This window comes from Myotis lucifugus, unplaced genomic scaffold, assembly GCF_000147115.1.
Source record: "Myotis lucifugus unplaced genomic scaffold, Myoluc2.0 scaffold_51, whole genome shotgun sequence".
NCBI lineage: Eukaryota > Metazoa > Chordata > Mammalia > Chiroptera > Vespertilionidae > Myotis > Myotis lucifugus.
Window position 1 is genome coordinate 2,178,030 of NW_005871099.1, and position 18,302 is coordinate 2,196,331.

Genomic DNA, 18,302 nt, shown 5'->3' on the forward strand with positions numbered 1-18,302 from the left:
AGAGGCACGCGCGATTCATGCACGAGTTGAGTGAGCCAGTCAGTCAGCAGTCTCATTGTGCAGTGGTTAGTGCTAGTCGAGTCCGCAAATCACATGCGGGTGACAAAATACCTACTCGAAGCATAAAGTTACCTGTATTTTTCCAACCAGCTGCAAATCCTACAGATATTTTTGTCATCAATTTAAGAATTGTAATTATTTGGTATTGGTGACTTTATTATTATAAAATGAGGACGTTTTTAGCAAAGGCCAGCTTAGGAGTACCCTAATTAAGTTAATAACAATGTACCTACCTATATAGTTTAAGTTTAAAAAATTTTGGTTCTCAAAAGAAATTTCAATCATTGTACTGTTGATATTTGGCTCTGTTGATTAATGAGTTTTGCTGACCACTGCCCTAATATATCATACAAGATACTTAGAACTCTATTTTTTAAAGGTTTTTTCAACTGTTCCCCTTTATTTTTAAAAAAAATATATTTCTATTGATTTCAGAGAGGAAGAGAGAGGAAGAGATAGAAACATCAATCCTGAGAGAGAATCATTAATCAACTGCCTCCTACACACCCTCACTGGAGATTGAGCCTGAAACCCAGGCATGTGCCCTGACCTGAAGTCAAACCATGACCTCCTGGTTCATAGGTCAGTGCTCAACCACTGAGACACACCAGCCAGACTAGAACTCTTTAATTCTAATCTTTCTTTTCCTGATTTATATGATATTAATATGCAGAATTTTATTTGTTTTTTGTTAAATCTATAAGTTAGACCGTGCTATTATCTTATATAAATAATACATATTTCAATGCTATTATTATCTTATATAGACAGTACATATTTCAGTTTACTACATATTTACTTATTTATTTGTTCATTATTACTTTATGATCTCTGGCCATTTTCCCTCTTAAGTGTCTCACATTTTTGTTGTTATTGTTTTTGTGTATTGTTTGTTTTGTTTTATTTGTCTCTAGAAAGTGTTTTAGTTTTCTTATGATCCCAGCAATGAATTAAAAGAATGCATATTTTAATTGACTTAGGATCTTGTTTTATTTCCAGCGGGCTCTTCAGATATCCAGACCACATGCTTCAGGGGAATCGATATTGCAGAGTGTTTTGATTTGGATGACTGGTACAATAAATGGGAGAAGAATATTTATAGACTGAATAAATACCTAAGAACGGTAAGTCTGCAAAAGGTATTGAGAGCAAGTCAATGACTAACTGCCTCCAAAGGCATGGGTACTTGGAAGAAAGGTCATCTGAATGTTTTTATAATATAATAAGGAGTTTGATTCAAGGTCACTGATATGGACTCATCAAACTTACTGTCACTACCACTTGATTAACAATCACTTGGTTTACAATCAAGCTTGTATATTACAATGTTTTTAACAAAATGAAGTCCTATACTTTTGTTAACATAAGCTTAAAACTATAGATCTCTTAATATTAATAGATTTAACTTTTAAAGATTCTACTTGGAAAGTAGATACAATAGTCATGAGTTACTAAAGAAACAGGATTCTAGTCTTCCTAAAATATATAGAGTATATATGTGTTTGTGTGTGTGTGTGTGTGTGTGTGTGTGTGTTTAAAGAGCCCTTTCCATAGACCTTTTACATCTGGTCATCAACTTTGACCCAGGGATGGGATTTAAAAGACACCTCACCATCTGGCATTCTTTCTAGCCATGCTCCTGAGATGAGATTTCAGAGACACTCAGTATAAGAACAACATGAGAGTCTGAGGCTGCCAGTTTGGGGCTCAGCTCATGACTCAAAATGCTTCTTGGAACTCATCTGTACTCGCCTTTATATTAATCATGGAGATGAGTGTTCTCGCCTCAGTGATTCAAAGGACTTAAAGAAAAGTGTCTTGTTTTACTTGCCCATTTCACTCTCTCAATATCCAATTAAACAGCATGGTGTTTTGGAAAGACACATTGAATGAATAAATCAATACATTAATAAGTTGATTCCCCTTTTCTATAAATACCCCTTCTATCCCTTCGCTTAGGTATGTTTCTCATCATCTGAGTTTCAAATTAAATGTCAAGTCCTATCCAATAGCACAGGCTCTGGCACTTACACCAGAAAGATTAGTGTCTGAAATGTGCTATCAGGCATGGCAGTGCAAAAACAAGTATGATGTTGTCCTTTCCTTTGGAAATAGGTTGAGGACTATGTAACGTATTTGCATTACATTCTATTTAATACTTTTACAGAGTGTACTGGACTTAATAACTATCATTTCTCTTTAAAATTATTATAAAGAGCAACTCCTGCCAAAAGCATAAAATGTATAAAATGAACCAGAGACATCAAAACAATTAACTAGTTTCTAGAATCACTCACTTTCAACAAGAAAACATTATTTCTACTTTGAAAATAGAAACAACAACAAAAATACAGTTGGGTTTTGAGAGGTTTTTGGTCAAAAACACTTACTTCAGTGACCTCAGAAGAACATTCTATGAACTTGCTGCTACCTATCTGAACACAAGTCTCATTGACCACAGAAGGAGAGAGAGAAAGAGAGGGAGAGAGAGAGAGAGAGAGAGAGAGAGAGAGAGAGAGAGAGAGAGAGAGAAACAAGATAATTTAGCTGGGATTAAGAAAACATCTATTTGATTTCAAATATTTATTATTGATGTAATTTTATTTTACCTATTTGGAGCAACATATCATTGTTTCAGTTAAATAACATTAGGCTTTTAGAGAGGCCAAAGAAAAGTCTAATCTCATCACCACGTGAGTTACTCTCATCACATGTAAATATAAGGTTTCCGTACATCTGTTTCATAATCCTCCTCCCAGGAATGACTGGCTGAAGAATTTCAATGTCGTGACGGCTCTACACCAGCTGCCGTTCTCAAAGAGCTCTTCCTGGAAAGAGTTTGGTGAACACTCCTGAAGACTGCCATTCTTGGAAATAAGATTGGAGGCACCAGACAATGTTTATTCCCAGCAATTGCGCTGTCATGTATCCTCATGTTTAACACTAATCTAAAAAAGACCTTCCTCTTGATTTGCACTTTGATATAAACATTTACATAAAACCAAGATTTGAGGCAAACCAAGGCTTCCACAGTGTGAATTATCTCAATGGATAAGATTGTTCTGTGCTTATAGTTTATGTGCATGAATGACTTCCATCCATACTGTTCTTCCGAAATAGACAACTAAGGTTTTACAGTTTTCACTCAAAAGGAATGCTATATATTCAGTTATTTTTTATTCTTCTAATGTAAGACAATTGAAAACAATATAAATTGAATAAAAATTAAAGTTGTGAAAAAGTAAAAAGTAGATATTTTAATCCCCTCCCTTAAAGACCTAGACTCTAGGTCCTAGAGTATTCTAAACTATTTACATTAGAATAGAAAATGAGAAAGAAATATTTAGAGGGTAAAAGCAGTGATGCAGCCTCGAAAATGATAATTCTTATGATAAAAAGAGCAACATTTTGGGTGAATCTCAATGCAGCAGATAGAATTTTTCCAACAGACAACTATTACAAAAAGATAAAGTTGACAGAAAGCTATTGATGAGGCTCATGTTAAAATTTTATATATTCTTTGTAGGAAAGCTATAAGAATGTAATTAAACATGTTTCATTAATTTGAAAATCCTAAAAAAAACACTAATAAGTGTTAAATATAATTGAGTAGAGGCCCAGTGCATGAAATTCGTGCACTGGGGGGGGGGGGGGTTTGTCCCTCAGCCCAGTCTGCACCCTCTCCAATCTGGGACCCCTCGGGGGATGCCGATCCCATAGAGATCGGGCCTAAACCAGCAGTCGGACATCCCTCTCATAATCCGGGACTGCTGGCTCCCAACCACTTGCCTGCCTGACTGCCTAATTGCCCCTAATAGCTTCTGCCAGCCAGCCTGATCACCTCCTAACCACTCCCCTGCCAGCCTGATCAATGCCTAACTGCTCCCCTGCCGGCCCGGTTGCCCCCAACTGCCCTCCCCTGCAGCCCGGTCGCCCCCAACTGCCCTCCCCTGCTGGCCTGGTCCCCCCTAACTGCCCTTCCCTGCAGGCCTGGTCACACCCAACTGCCCTTCCCTGCCAGCCTAGTCACCTCTCACTGCCCTCCCCTGCTGGCCTGGCCACCCCTAACTGCCCTCCCCTGTAGGCATGGTTACCCCCAACTGCCCTCCCTTGTCAGCCATCTTGTGGCTGTGGGCACCGCCATCTTTGAGGGCATGGCAGTCAATTAGCATATTCCCTTCTTATTAGCTCTGGGCGCCACCATCTTTGCAGCCTGCTGCTCAGTTGTTTGGTCATCCTTCACTAACCCCCCTGCCGGCCTGGTCACCCCACGCAGCCTGTTTGGTCATCCATTTGGTTGTGATGGTCACTAGGCTTTTATATTTATAGATTAGTAGTAATATTAGTAGTTGTAATAATATAGTAGTGATAGTTGTTATTTATTAAACACCTACTTCATGTTTAATATTTTCAATCAATTATATGTATTAAGCGACTTATATGATACACATATGGTCAAAGATCATAATGCTTGAATGAGATGGAGCTAGAATAAGAAACTAAATGATCTAACTCCAAATCCTGCACTGTTGGCCACTATGCAATACTGTGTTCATTTGTATCATCACTATCATCGTTTGGAAGGTGAGAGCACAGATGAGAGATAAAGTAAGTCTTTAGAAATATTACATTTAAAAATATGTTTTCATAATTATTTCTTAATTTTTCTTACATCAGCATTATGTAGGTTACAAGTATTTGAAAGTGGAGAAAAAAATGAGTAAGGGAAACAAAGCAGTCTCAGTCGATAATGGAACAAAAACACTAATTTCAAAACTATTTAAATGTTGTTTAAATTAGTTTATCTTTAAAAGTTTGTAAATGGAGAGCAATTAAAGAAGAGAAAGAAAGAAATAAAGAAAAAAGAAAGAAAGAAAGAAAGAAAGAAAGAAAGAAAGAAAGAAAGAAAGAAAGAAAGAAAGAAAGAAAGGGAATAGCCTCACATCCTATTCTGTAGGGCAACTGCTCTCTTTAAATTAGTACAGTATTGGCCCATTACAGAGTATCTACCACACCTAGAGTTTCTGGATTTGGCTGTCCTGGTATCACATGAATCCATAGCCATGAGTATTGCTGTTTACGTTGGGATAAACACAAGAAGATGAATATTCATAGGCTGAACTAAACCAATCAGATTATTTCTAGTAAGAACTTCAAGAACACAGACTATAGTTAACCAATAATGAATGCCAGGCAAATGACAAATGTTGGGGTTAAGGCTGCTAGCACTGAGTCATTTAAGGGTGATCAGATAAGCAGAAGAAGCCTATTCTGCTGACAGAAATAGGAGAATACAGCATATACGCAGAGAGAGACAGAAATGGGAGACATGTAAGCTCTGAGAGACATAGATTAAGTTCAGTTTCTGACAGCTTTCCAGGTTATGTAAGACCAGTCTCTGCTAATGGTTATCGCTCAATCTCTGAGTCTGGGTTTCTTATAGAATAACACACCTCTACCTGGTCTTTGTGACTTATGAATCCTTGAAATTAAAGTTGCCATTGACTAGACCAAAATAAGAGTAGTGTATCCATCTCCATTTTCTTATCAGAAGATGGTTGAACTTGGTTTAAACTTAAGTAAAAAGACTAAGAAATTGCCTGGGCTGGCATGGCTCAATGGTTAGAGGGTTGGCATGCCAACTGAAGGATGGTGGGTTTAATTCCAAGTCAAGGGCACATACCTGGGTTGCAGGTTTGATCTCCTGCCCTGGTTGGGGCAAGTGCAAGAAGCAACCAATCCATGTGTCTAACCTCTGCTTGGTGCCAGGGTTTCAAAGAAAAATATTGTATATCCCCATTATGAAAGTAGCTTACATTATAGTGGAGAGGATACTAATTCTAAAGTACAAAAACCATATTAAACATTTAAATGATTTTTTAAAACTTGATAGTAACTTTTTAACATTTGCTAAGGATTAAGTTATAATTAAAATTAGATAATCTGTTTAGCAAAATTCAAATAGTTATCTGCTAAACTGAAATAATGAATCTATCTTTATTAATACTATTTTGTAAAATATACTACCAATGAACATTAAATCAAAAACAAATGTGCCTAGTGATTAAATTAGTTGCTTAATGAAATACTTAGATTCAACTATGTCATAAAAATTCTACTGTCAGTGGATTAAAGATTTAAATGTGAGACCTGAAAGGATGACACTCCTAGGGAAAAAAAAAAAACTCCTTGACATGGGTTTTGGTAATGAATTTTTGGAAACCATACAAGCAACAAAATAACATACAAGCAACAAAATAAAAAAACAAACAAGTGGGACTGCATCAAACTAAAAAGCTTCTGCACAGCAAAAAATAAAAGAAAAGAAAAATCAACAGGGTAAAAAGATAATCAATGGAATGGAAGAAATATTTGCAAAACATATATCTTATTATGGATTAATATCCAAAATATATAAAGAACTCATATAACTAAAAACATACACATACACACACACACACACACACACACACACACACACACACAAACAAAAACAAACAAAAAAACACACACCTAATAATCCAATTTTTAAAATGTGCAAATGACCGGAATAAATATTTTTCCAAAGATCAACTAGTCTGGATTATGATAGCTGTCTGGGGTTTTTGTGATTCCACACAAATGAAATTTTTGTTCTATTTCTTTAAAAAACGTCATTGGGAGAGTAAGCATTTTTAAATCTATCTTTTATGCTAAGCAATATACAAAACAGAAGAAAACTTTCTTGAGAGAATAACAACAATGTAAATAATTACTCTATTTTTTTATTCTTTACTTTCTTACTTTGCTTTAGGAAAGTGATAGATAATATAATATCACCAACTATAAGAAAACCAGATAATTTGACATAAATATATCATTTTGTACAATGGCATATGGAACTATTTCATGAATGACCCAGGTAAAAAAAAAAAAGTTCTGAACTCAATAAGTAAAAACGAAGTATGCTTTTCTCTCTCAGGCTAGCTCAAATTAGAAAGGCATGGTTACTTTCAAAATAAAATCATGCAAACTTATGATAGATATCCTTTCTATTAAACAAATTCTTAAAATTATTTCAAATGGGAAATACTTGATTTTCAGAGGTAGAAGAACCAATCAGAGGACATAATTAAAATCAAATGCAAAAAAACCCACATTCATTTAACTTTCTAATACATATAAATTGCTTATTATGTGTGTGGACAGAGGAGAGGGAGGAACCATCTAGACAACTGGTGGGTTTTAAAACAGGTGAATTTAGATAATTACAGTGATATATAAAAATAACCGGACAACCTCTTTTCCAGCTGGAACCCAGGAAGGTGAGGACAAGAAGAAGGTTCTGCTGTGCCAGGACCCTTGAGAAAAGGGCAAGGAATTTCACAGAGCTGAAGATCAAACACCTGAGAAAGGCGTTCCCCCAAAAGATACTTTGAAAGGCAAGGAGAAAGCTTATGCATGAACATGCTGAGCACTATCGCAAAGAACATGGGCATACGTACAGAAGTGAGCTAGGATAGATAGAATGGCAAGAAAAGCTGGTGACTTCTATGTACCTGCGGAACACAAATTGACATTTGTCACCAGGACCAGAGGTAACAATGGTGTGAGCCCAAAAGTCCGAAAGGTGCAGCAGTTTCTTCGCCTTTGCCACATCTTCACTGACACCTTTGTTAGGCTCAGCAAGGCTTCCGTTGACATGCTGAGGATTGTGGGACTATATATTGCATGGGGGTACCCAAACCTGAAGCCAGTAAATGAATTTATCTACAAGTGTGGTATGGCCAAGTCAAAAAGAGCAAATTTCCCTGACAGATAACACATCGATTGCTTGATATCTTGGAAAATGTGGCATCATCCTCTTGGAGGATCTGAAACAGCTTCCTGTGGCCCTTCAAAGTACCTTCTCTATGAGGAGGAATAAAGTAAAAGACCACACGTTTTATAGAAGATGGAGATGCTGGCACAGGACACACCAGCTCAATAGGTTTATTACAAGGATGAGCTGAGGTACCTGTCATGGTTATTTTTGTAATCTGGTCTGTTAATAGCTTGACTGATTTCAAATTGAAAAAAAATATATATATAATAACCTGACAAAATAAAATAAACAATTTCTTCAAATTGCTAAAACCCATTGACATTGCACATTTGTTTCTAAACAAAAATGTACTACTTTGGAATTATAAATATAATATGTGTTCATTAGAAATGGAACATAAGCATACTCATATCACTCTTCTGTATTTTCTAACATCAGTAACTTGAACTTCTATATAAACTGAAACCCTTTCCATATTTCCTGAATTCTTATATTTACTTGAGTTTCACTTGTCAACACTCACTTTATATTAATGTTCTTAATCTTAGTTAGGCTTGAGGATAAAATATAAAAATGGTAATCTAGAAAACAACCTAAAAGAAATTGAAATCATAATTTAAAACTTTCCCATGAAGAAAACTCCAAGTCCAGATGTCTTTGCTGATAAATTTCTCCATATATTAAAGAAATAAATTTATCCAAATACAAACTATTTCAGGGAATAGAAAAGGAAAAAATACTTCTCAGTTCATTTTCTGAAACCAGGATAATCATCATACCAATATGTGGTATGGCCATTACAAAAATGAAAATATATAACATTTCTAATGTATATAAATATAAAAATTACAAACAAAATATTTATAACATTATACTTACATACACATATGTTTTCATGCCTAGGTATCAATTATTTCAGAAATTTAAAATTATCATTTATAAAATATTTATTGTAATTTATCACCTTAAAAATAAAATAGGAGAACTATATGACCATCTGCAGAGGCAGAGAAAACACTTGGTAAAATTCAACAACCATTTATTATATAAACATTATAAAAAAATCTAGGGATTGAAGGGATCTCTCTTAATTTAATTAAAATTTTCTACCAAAAAAATCTACAACTATCACACTAAAAGGTGAACTATGTAATGCTTTCTCTTTAATATTGGAAAAAAGGTAAGGATAATGTAAACTTTCACCACTTCTTTTCAATTTTGTACTAAAGGTCCCAGCCAATGCAATACGAGGTTGATTAAACCTATAAATATTGGAAAGAAACAAGTAAAATTATTTTTGTCACAGGTGGCATAAGTATGTCTAGATAATTCAAAGGAATCTAAAAAATATTAGTATTAATTAGTGATTAATAAGTAATTAATATTTGTATTAATTAATATTAGTAAATGTAACACTAACTCAATGTGGTTCTGGAGGGCATTCTAGTAATTGACACATTCCCTGCAATCGCAGGAAAAAGGCTATCTGATAGAATGCTGTATGCTAAATTTATAGTGTGCCAAAAGAACTTGACAGATTTTTTTTGTTCTGAGGAAGTAAATTTACTGGTGTCCTCACTAATAAAACTTGCTTTATTTCCCAGGAAATGAGTGACTACACATTTGCTTTCACAGTGTAAGGCAGACTATGTATGTGTTTTGAGGTGAAAATTGGTGGATAGTGAAACAGATAAGTGTTAGTATTTTTCCAGCATTATTATTTTTTATGGTCAAGAGTAGAGGGGGAGAAATTTGGAGAATCTTATATAATAAAAGCCTAATATTCTAAGTGTCCGGTCGGCTGGTCGGCCGTTCAACCAATCAAAGTGTAATATGCTAATGATATGCTAAGGCCACTCAACTGCTTGCTATGATGTGCACTGACCACCAGGGGGCAAACAGTTGACCAGTAGGTTAGCTTGCTGCTGTGTCCCTCCTGGGCCTTGATCATGCACTGGTGGGGTCCCTCAGCCTGGCCTGTGCCCTCTCACAATCTGGGACCCCTCAGGCGATGTTGGAGAGACAGTTTGGGGCTGATCCCGCAGGCAAGGCTGAGGGACCCAACTGGTACACAAATTCATGCACTGGGCCTCTAGTATTTAATGATGTTGCAGTTGGTCATTAGGTATCAAGAGTAGAAATATAGCTTAATATTCAATATATTGTTATGAATGAGCAACAGGTTCAGTTCAAATTTAGATTTAATAGCAACATACTATGTTAGAGATTAATGGTTGCATTTCCAACATATATTCTTTTCTTCTTCATTATAACAAAACCTTGGTTGCAATTCACAGCTTTCCTTGACACTGAGTGTGGTATGGGACTAAATTCTAGCCAATGAATTAGATCCGTAGATGGTGGACGACTGAGTCAGAGAACTTGGTAAAGCTCTCATTCCAGCCCGGTTTGTATCCCTTTGTGATAGATTCTTTTTCAGTACCAAACATCTGAGTTTTTATTACATGTTAAGAACTCTCCTTTTTGTTTTATGTGTAGTATCTAGTTGCATCCTCAGCATGATTCTTCGAGATGAGTGCTGCAATTACCTTCATGTAAACAACAGAGTGAAGCTGAGTTTTGAGCAGGATAACAAATGATAAAGCACAGATCTGAATCCAGGCTGAGGCTGTTAATGTAATTATGCTTGATATGCTTTTAAGATTTTGTTACATATCCTAATGGCATCACCGAGTATTTGTATTTGTCCACATCCTTTCGTGTTTAGTCACCTTTATGATATTCCTCTTAAAAAGATCAAGTGTTCCTTTTGTTAAGGTGTCCCTAATGTTTCTACCATTCTATTTGGTGTGTTCCTGCATGATCACTTGAACAAATAACTGTATAGTGACTCATCAGTGGATGAGACTTTGTGTTGATACCATAAAGGCCTGTGTGTGGTGCAAGGGGGGAGAAGGGAAGAAGGGAATGAGGATGAATGTCCAGGTGTACAGAGGACAGCTATAATCTTTCATTCCTTATCAGAAAAAAAACCAATTAATATTTTTCCTGACTTTCAATTTCATCAAGTAAATATAATGAGTAACACTGATTGAATTCTGAGATTGTGGGTTTCTGGGTTCATGAGTTTGTTGTCTCCGTGTTCATAGCACCACCTACTCTGCACACCAGATGGCATGGTGGACTCTAGCTACAGAAGCATGAGTCACCAAAACTGATACGCATGAGAAAGAAAATGTCACTCACTTTTGATTTATCTCATTTGATTCACATTATTTACATGGAAAGTGGAATTATATTTTAACATTTATTCTGCTATAAACACACATTTATTTACTAGTATGTATTTGTGTAAGCCAAACTGAAATATATTCATGCATATATGTTGATTGCAAAGCCCATAAAAATGTAGTATTGGAGTTAATTATTGTATTAAATACTTGCTATGCTGATAAAAGTTAGAACCATTGAGGGGACATATTGAGGAAGTTATAGACATTTCACCTGAGGAATAGCCCCATGATGCAGATCTATTGTACCTAGAGACAAGTGGCCACAATGAAAATGATATGTTTGATAACAGCCACAATGTGATACTCTTGTACCTCTACCCCTGAAATTCACAGAATGCTTAGGTGCTTCTAATATTTTCTTGGCTATTGGTTAAAAGCAGACGTAGCTTTGTCCAAATCTTAGCTCTACCACTTAGTTCAGTGGTTCTCAACCTTCCTAATGCCGCGACCCTTTAATATAGTTCCTCATGTTGTGGTGACCCCCAATTTCATTGTTACAAATTGAACATAATTAAAGCATAGTGATTAATAACAAAAACAATATGTAATTATATATGTGTTTTTCAATGGTCTTAGGCGACCCCTGTGAAAGGGTCATTCGACCCCCAGATTGAGAACCGCTGATTTAGTTGATGTGTGTCACATGGAATAAGTTATTCATTCCTTTTTCTTTATCTGGAAGATGGGGATGATACTAATTGTACTACCTTGATAGAACTGTTCTAAGAAATCAGTGATGTCACGCATACCAGATTTAGGGTATAAAAACATACAATAAATATCAGCTGTTACTAGTAATGTAGTAATAATAATAGCAGTAGCAATAGTTGTATGGCCCTGACCGGTTTGGCTCAGTGGATAGATGGTCGGCCTGCAGACTGAGGGTCCCAGGTTCGATTCCGGTCAAGGGCATGTACCTTGGTTGCGGGCACATCCCCAGTGGAAGGTGTGCAGGAGGCAGCTGATCGATGTTTCTCTCTCATTGATGTTTCTGACTCTCTGTCCTTCTCCCTTCCTCTCTGTAGAAAATTAATAATTTTAAAAAAACAATAGTTGTATGGATTCTGAAGATAATAAAAAAGGAAGCAAGAATAAATTTTTAACCATTAATTTTAAGAAAAGTAGAGTATATATTTTTACATGACAGGAAATCATGTCCAATATATTTGGTTTTAACTGTGTTGTAGAAATTGGTCATGCACAATTGCATTATCCAAAACTAAATAGAAATTCCAAAAGCAGCACACTTTCTAGCCATAGAGTTCAGTTGTCTAGGACTCTAGTTTGTGATCTTTATTTCCTAGTCTCTATTGGGGTAGTGATGTCAAGGAAAAGGCCCTCTAAAATCACCACATAATCTGTCAGGCAATCACAGTAATACCACAAATGATTACTCTGAGTAACCGTTGTGAACAAGGTACATGTTATAGTGATTCATTACTGAAACAATATTAACTCAAGAACACTTTGAAACTGAGACTTAAGTGCAATATAATACCACATGGCTATATTTATGAATGAGGTTTTTCTAAGGCAATGGGAAGAATTTGATATAAAATGCCTCAGTTTGTGTGGACTTAAAATATTTACTTCTCTGTAACAAGAAACCATTTTTTCATCTTTGGAATGTTTTTCATATGAAGCAGCATCTCCTTTTAAAACTGAAAGAATTTGACCTCTGAAAAAGTAGTAAATTTGACTTTTGCATAATTAATGAATTGCTTATTTATACCTTCCTAGTTGGTAAGGCACTGAAATAGCCTTACCAATAATTGCATGACACAACCAAGGCTAGAATCAGAAATAAAAACATTTTTTTTCAGATAAAAATTCCCAGGTGATGATTGGATAAGACAGATGTGTTGTAGCATAAAGTATAAAGATGGTGTTTAGATTAATCTATATTGCTTTCAGTAGCCCCAATATCTGCCAAAATGTTATGGCCAAAGCAAAACCTATCTTTTTGCATATACAGTGTGTGGCAAAAGTAATATAATAATCAATAATACAAGTAATATAATAATTTATAAGTAATGATACAAGAATAAACTCTGTTTTGTGTACTCACAAATATAAACCTACTTTTGCCACATCCTGTATAATTATTCCACTTAATAAATGGAGAAAGAAGCTATTTTTATAGACGATGACAATAGACAGCAAACTTGACATGACTGCTAGGCTAAATGTATCTGGAAAATGACAAAATGTTGTTTCATTTACAAAATTAATTCTAAAATTCATTCAAATTCACAATCTAGACTTTATTTAAATATACAAAGTGTGTAGTCTTCCTTTTATTATATCCAATGAATAATATATTTGAACTTCACCCTTCATTAAAAAAATAATTAAAATTTTATATATAACTGACTGCAATAAAAATGCACATACATGTTTCCCTGAATAGAGAATGATTTATTATAACTTTTAAGTCTTGTTCATGACAAATAGTGTAGACAGTGTTAAAAGAGAATTATGTAAAAACATCTAACTTCAGTTTTAGCTAAGAAATAGAAATCTAGGCCATTAAGTACCAACTCTTACAGCCAGTGAGACCCCCTTAAGTTTGGGTGCTACCTACAAGAGAAATGAAGAAAGAATCTAGCAACATTAAAATAAGATGTCATAATAGCTATAGGAGTGAATGTGTTAGAAAATTTCAATCTCCAGCTTAGCAAGCTTTTTACTTCATGTATTTTGCATGAACTTTTCTATTTTTAATGGGATGATTTTGCATTTGTAGAGTAGGAAGCTAGAATACCAACATAGAAAATAATTTTGCTTTATCTGATTATTTCTATTTTTTTTTGCTGTTCTGTTGTGATGCATAAAACTTATGTGCAAGCATAATACCTCTAGATTAACATAGCAAATCTTTCACTTTTGCACCTTAACATGTTTTAAGAGTTAACAAGGTTGAAGTACTAAATAGTAATATCACAAAAACTGGTTTAAAGTAACATTACTAAAAGGTAATACACAGTAAAAAAAAATCAAAATTTTTATAGTATACATTTTGACAAAATACTATGTCTCTATGTGTAAAAACACTTGCAATCAATGTTTCTAACTTTATCGTAAGTTTCTATGTAACCGGAATCAAATATATTGAGCTTCCTAGAAGATAATCTTTAATAGTCAGTTTGCAAAGGGATATTATCAGAACATGGCTGAAAGTAAATCCTGGGGGTTTGGAAGGGTTTATATATGCTAGTGCAAACTTAATTTCTGTAGCGTTTAGCTATTACTCTGCCTCATTGTGCAAAAGAATTAAAACCTTTAGATTAAAAAGGGTAAATTCTAGTTTTAGTTTAGAAGTATAAAAATCTCACTCACCATTATCTAGGTTTTACATAATGCATTCCAATTTTTACATAATAGACGCTAGGCTGCCTACATGCAAAAATATAAACTAATTTTTAAGATAGCTACAATAAGACTACTTCTACATTTTTTAAAATGTCTCGCTTTTTTTTACAGACTTTCAGTTTGTTCACTATAAAATGTTCTCATTACTTCTCCTGGTGTGTGTAATAATACCAAATGAGAGAGATGATTATGATGATAGTAAGGAGGTGCCCCAATTTAATCTAATTAGCAGATTTTGTTATTTTTAAAGCTCATTCTCCTCTGTCATTTCTTCTGCTATTTCCCCAGAGATTTCACTCCAGAGTCTAAAAGGATTTGAAGGAGCTAAATTCCTCCCTCTCCTTTAATTCTCATCAAGAATCCTGTTTTTTAACACTGCCAAGGAAATGAAAACTTCTATACACTCTCCCAAATGCACCTCTTTTAGGCAAGGCTTTTAATGATATCCAGGATGCGTTTAAAGCCACAGCAGCAAAATATTTATTCTTAAAAGAAAATTAGATTAGTATACATTTACCTACAATTATGTAGCTAAAACATGAAGATAAATGGCATAAGAGCTGTCTTTAATATAAAAGTGCTACCACGTGGAAAAATGAATAGAAACAATTTTGAGCCACTTCACAGAGAATAAATTAAGCTAGTGGATGAGATGCCCATAGCCTATACAATGGAGACATTCTCTTAACAATTCGGGTAATTCTTGATCAAGCAGTTGCTAATTTATTGGCTATTTTCTAGAGAGATGCACAGGAAAGAAAATGAATTGAATGATCTCTAAATTCATTTTAGATCTGGTGATTAAGCCTTTAGTGACTCAAAAGAGAGTCTTTAATTTCTAGCACACTTTCTAGTATTTTATTAATTATTAATAATTATAATCTGATGATACAGGTTGTTTAACCAGAACTCCAACACACCAGAAAAAAATGTTGTACATATCCTCTTATAAAATTGGCTCTTTTGGTATAGTTAATCTCAGTTTTAGTTAAGTTGCTGACCGGTTTCATTGTATTTTCTTCTGACAATAAGCAGAAGACACCACTGAGCATGCAGTCAGGAAAACCCTCATAGAGGAGCTAAGATATTTTATCTTTTTTGTTGTTGTTGTTAATCCTCACTCTAGGATATTTTTTTCCATTGATTTTTAGAGAGTGTGGAAGGGAGGGGGAGAGACAGAGAGAAACATTGATGTGAAAGAGACACATTGATTGGTTGCCCTCCACACCCGCGCTGACCGTGGCTGGGATCGAGCCTGCAACTGAGGTGCATGCCCTTGATCAGAATTGAACCCGAGACCCTTCAGTCCTCGGGTCAACACTCCAACCACTGAGCAACCAACTGAGGCAGATATTTTATCTTTTGCCATTAAAGTATATACATCAGTCTAGAATACACAAAAAGAAAGCCAACTTAATAAGCAAGTAGGATTATACTGTTTAACAGCTGAAAAAATTAAGGGGGAAGATTAAAATATGGAGAAACTCAATATCACAGAAATAACAGCACCAGAATTCACCTTTCTAATTAAATTTTATTTTTTGAATTTGTTTTATGTACAGCTCAACATTCTTTCTATTTATTTGTCTTACATTTCAAAAGAGAAAAAAAATACTATGAAGTATTTTCACAAATTGTGATTTCAAGTTCCAGAAGCAGGTCTTGAAGAGTAGGGTACTGGTTAATGGACTATAGATAAATGATTTTTATGACTCTCTTTTCCTTAACAGATAACAGTAAATCTTATCAACAGGAGCATCTTCAAATATATGAAAGTAGCATACCCAAAGAAATGAGCAGTTTCCTCTGATGATTTTTTAATCAGACAAATTGGACTAATCCATATCATTACTCACTATTCAGACCATGTCAGACAATGTAATTCCAACTTTGGCTTTATTTCATTTGCAAATCAATAGAAGTTTAAAACATAAATAAAGCATCATCTTTACCTATTCACCTTAAAGTTCTCACTTACTGATTGAGAGTTTCAAAATATGTAAAGAAGAAAAAGAAAGATTAAGGTAGGATGCAAGCCATATTGTGATTTCTCTTCATCCTGTAATTATTTGAAGGTTTTAATGGTGAGAATAGTAAGTTATGGCCTATATTGTGGAACTGAATGCTGGAAATTCATGAAAATATGGTAGAAATAATTCTGGTTTTTGTTGATAGGATATTTTGGTTTTAGTCTTGGCTGGAAAACAACTATGTGACCTTGAAACTTCATTTCATATACAGTTATTAAATTTCACAATCTGTTTAGGATTTACTAGATATATTAGTTTCAAAAAGTTTTGCTCATAAAATGTGGTGGCCATGAAGGTGCACCACCCGGATCTTCCTACAAGAAAAACTTTCTCCAAAGAATGTAGTTGGCTGACAGCTCCCAGCGGCTGCACCTTTAGAATCCGCTGTGGTGTTTATGCCAAGGCCACTTTCTCCCCGGGCTACTTCCAAAGACTGAGAACAGTGGGGGTAAAAGAACTGCATCTCTTGTGCCCAGTGAAGGTTATTTCCTCTACAGGTCATCTTGCTCGCTTTCTCCATCAGGCCGATGGGAGTTCCTCAGAGCTGCACTGTAATCTGAGGCCTTTATCACTCAATCCTTTTCCCTTACCTCTGTTTCCTCACAAGTATTAGATGGACACTGTAGTCTGGCACTCACCCACGTGGCAGCTGTGAAAATTCACTTCGCAGACCTCCAACTGCAGAGAGAATTCATTGACCAAGGGCCCTGCCTGCTGAGCTCTAGCAGCCATAGCTAAATTTGCATGATTACATTTTCTATGAATGCTCCCCACCAATGACTGAAGGATGCTAAGGCAGGCCATTCTTAGAAACAGGATTGCTCTGAAGGCCAGATTTATCTTGAGAACTCCCTGAAGACCTCGCTAACTCTCTCTTAGTTTGCACAGCTGTCTGAGATACTTCCAATAAACCTTCCCTCTCTTCATCCCTTAGGATAAGACTTGCATCTCTGATGGCTGTCCCAGCCTTACCCAGCCACCTGACCATTCTTTTTCACACAGGTATTTCTACTATAAAATCCTGATATTTTCAATTTCATCTTGGCATCTGCTTCTCTGAGGATTCGAATATCACATTCAGTCTGTTCCTGTTCCTTCGCACCTTTAGCCTTCACAGGTCTTTGTTCCATATTGGTCTATGCTTTCTAGAGGTCCAAAAACGGACACAAATCCTTTCTTTGAAACAGGACAGTCAATATTGGAAGCAATAGAATGCGTCTCTTCTCCTTGAAGCAAGATTTGAGGTGACGCGTTCTTATCCACTGCCACTCTCACCCCACCTTCACCTCCAGTTAGAGCCCCTAAAACATCTTTGAGGAATGTTTTACGATATGAAGAAATTTGGAAATTCCTGAATAAGATGTCTTAACACATTACATTTTATAACATCGAAATGTCTTAGAGTCCATATGAAGCCTTCAGGGTGTTCCCCCCAAATATGAAATTTTACCACCAGATTCAGATGGTAGTAGGGGTCTCCCCTGATGGCAGCTACAAAAATTGGAGAGCCAGACAAGAGTGGGGTTTATGGCAAGATTGTGTTCCAGCGCCTCCTTCAGGACTTGTTTGCCGGATTTGTAGTCTTTGCCCAGTGGTTCTCAACCTTCCTTATGCCGAGACCCTTTAATACAGTTCCTCATGTTGTGGTGACCCCCAATTTCATTGTTACAAATTGAACATAATTAAAGCATAGCGATTAATCACAAAAACAATATGTAATTACATATGTGTTTTCCGATGGTCTTAGGCGACCCCTGTGAAAGGGTCGTTCGACCTGCAAAG

The 18,302-nt window shown here is 35.5% G+C and overlaps 1 protein-coding gene and 1 pseudogene across 1 annotated transcript in view; both read left to right on the plus strand.

The window, feature by feature from the left end:
• Nucleotides 1–1,190, plus strand: part of SEMA3A (semaphorin 3A) — a 236,266-nt gene extending 235,076 nt beyond the window's left edge. The window contains exon 17 of the mRNA XM_023753776.1: nt 1,060–1,190. Within this exon, the coding sequence (XP_023609544.1) occupies nt 1,060–1,167 (108 nt within the window). The 3' untranslated portion in view covers nt 1,168–1,190. The remainder of the gene's footprint in view (nt 1–1,059) is intronic.
• A 3,765-nt stretch (nt 1,191–4,955) lies between these two features.
• Nucleotides 4,956–8,051, plus strand: LOC102423375 (annotated as a pseudogene).
• Nucleotides 8,052–18,302: the final 10,251 nt, after the last annotated feature.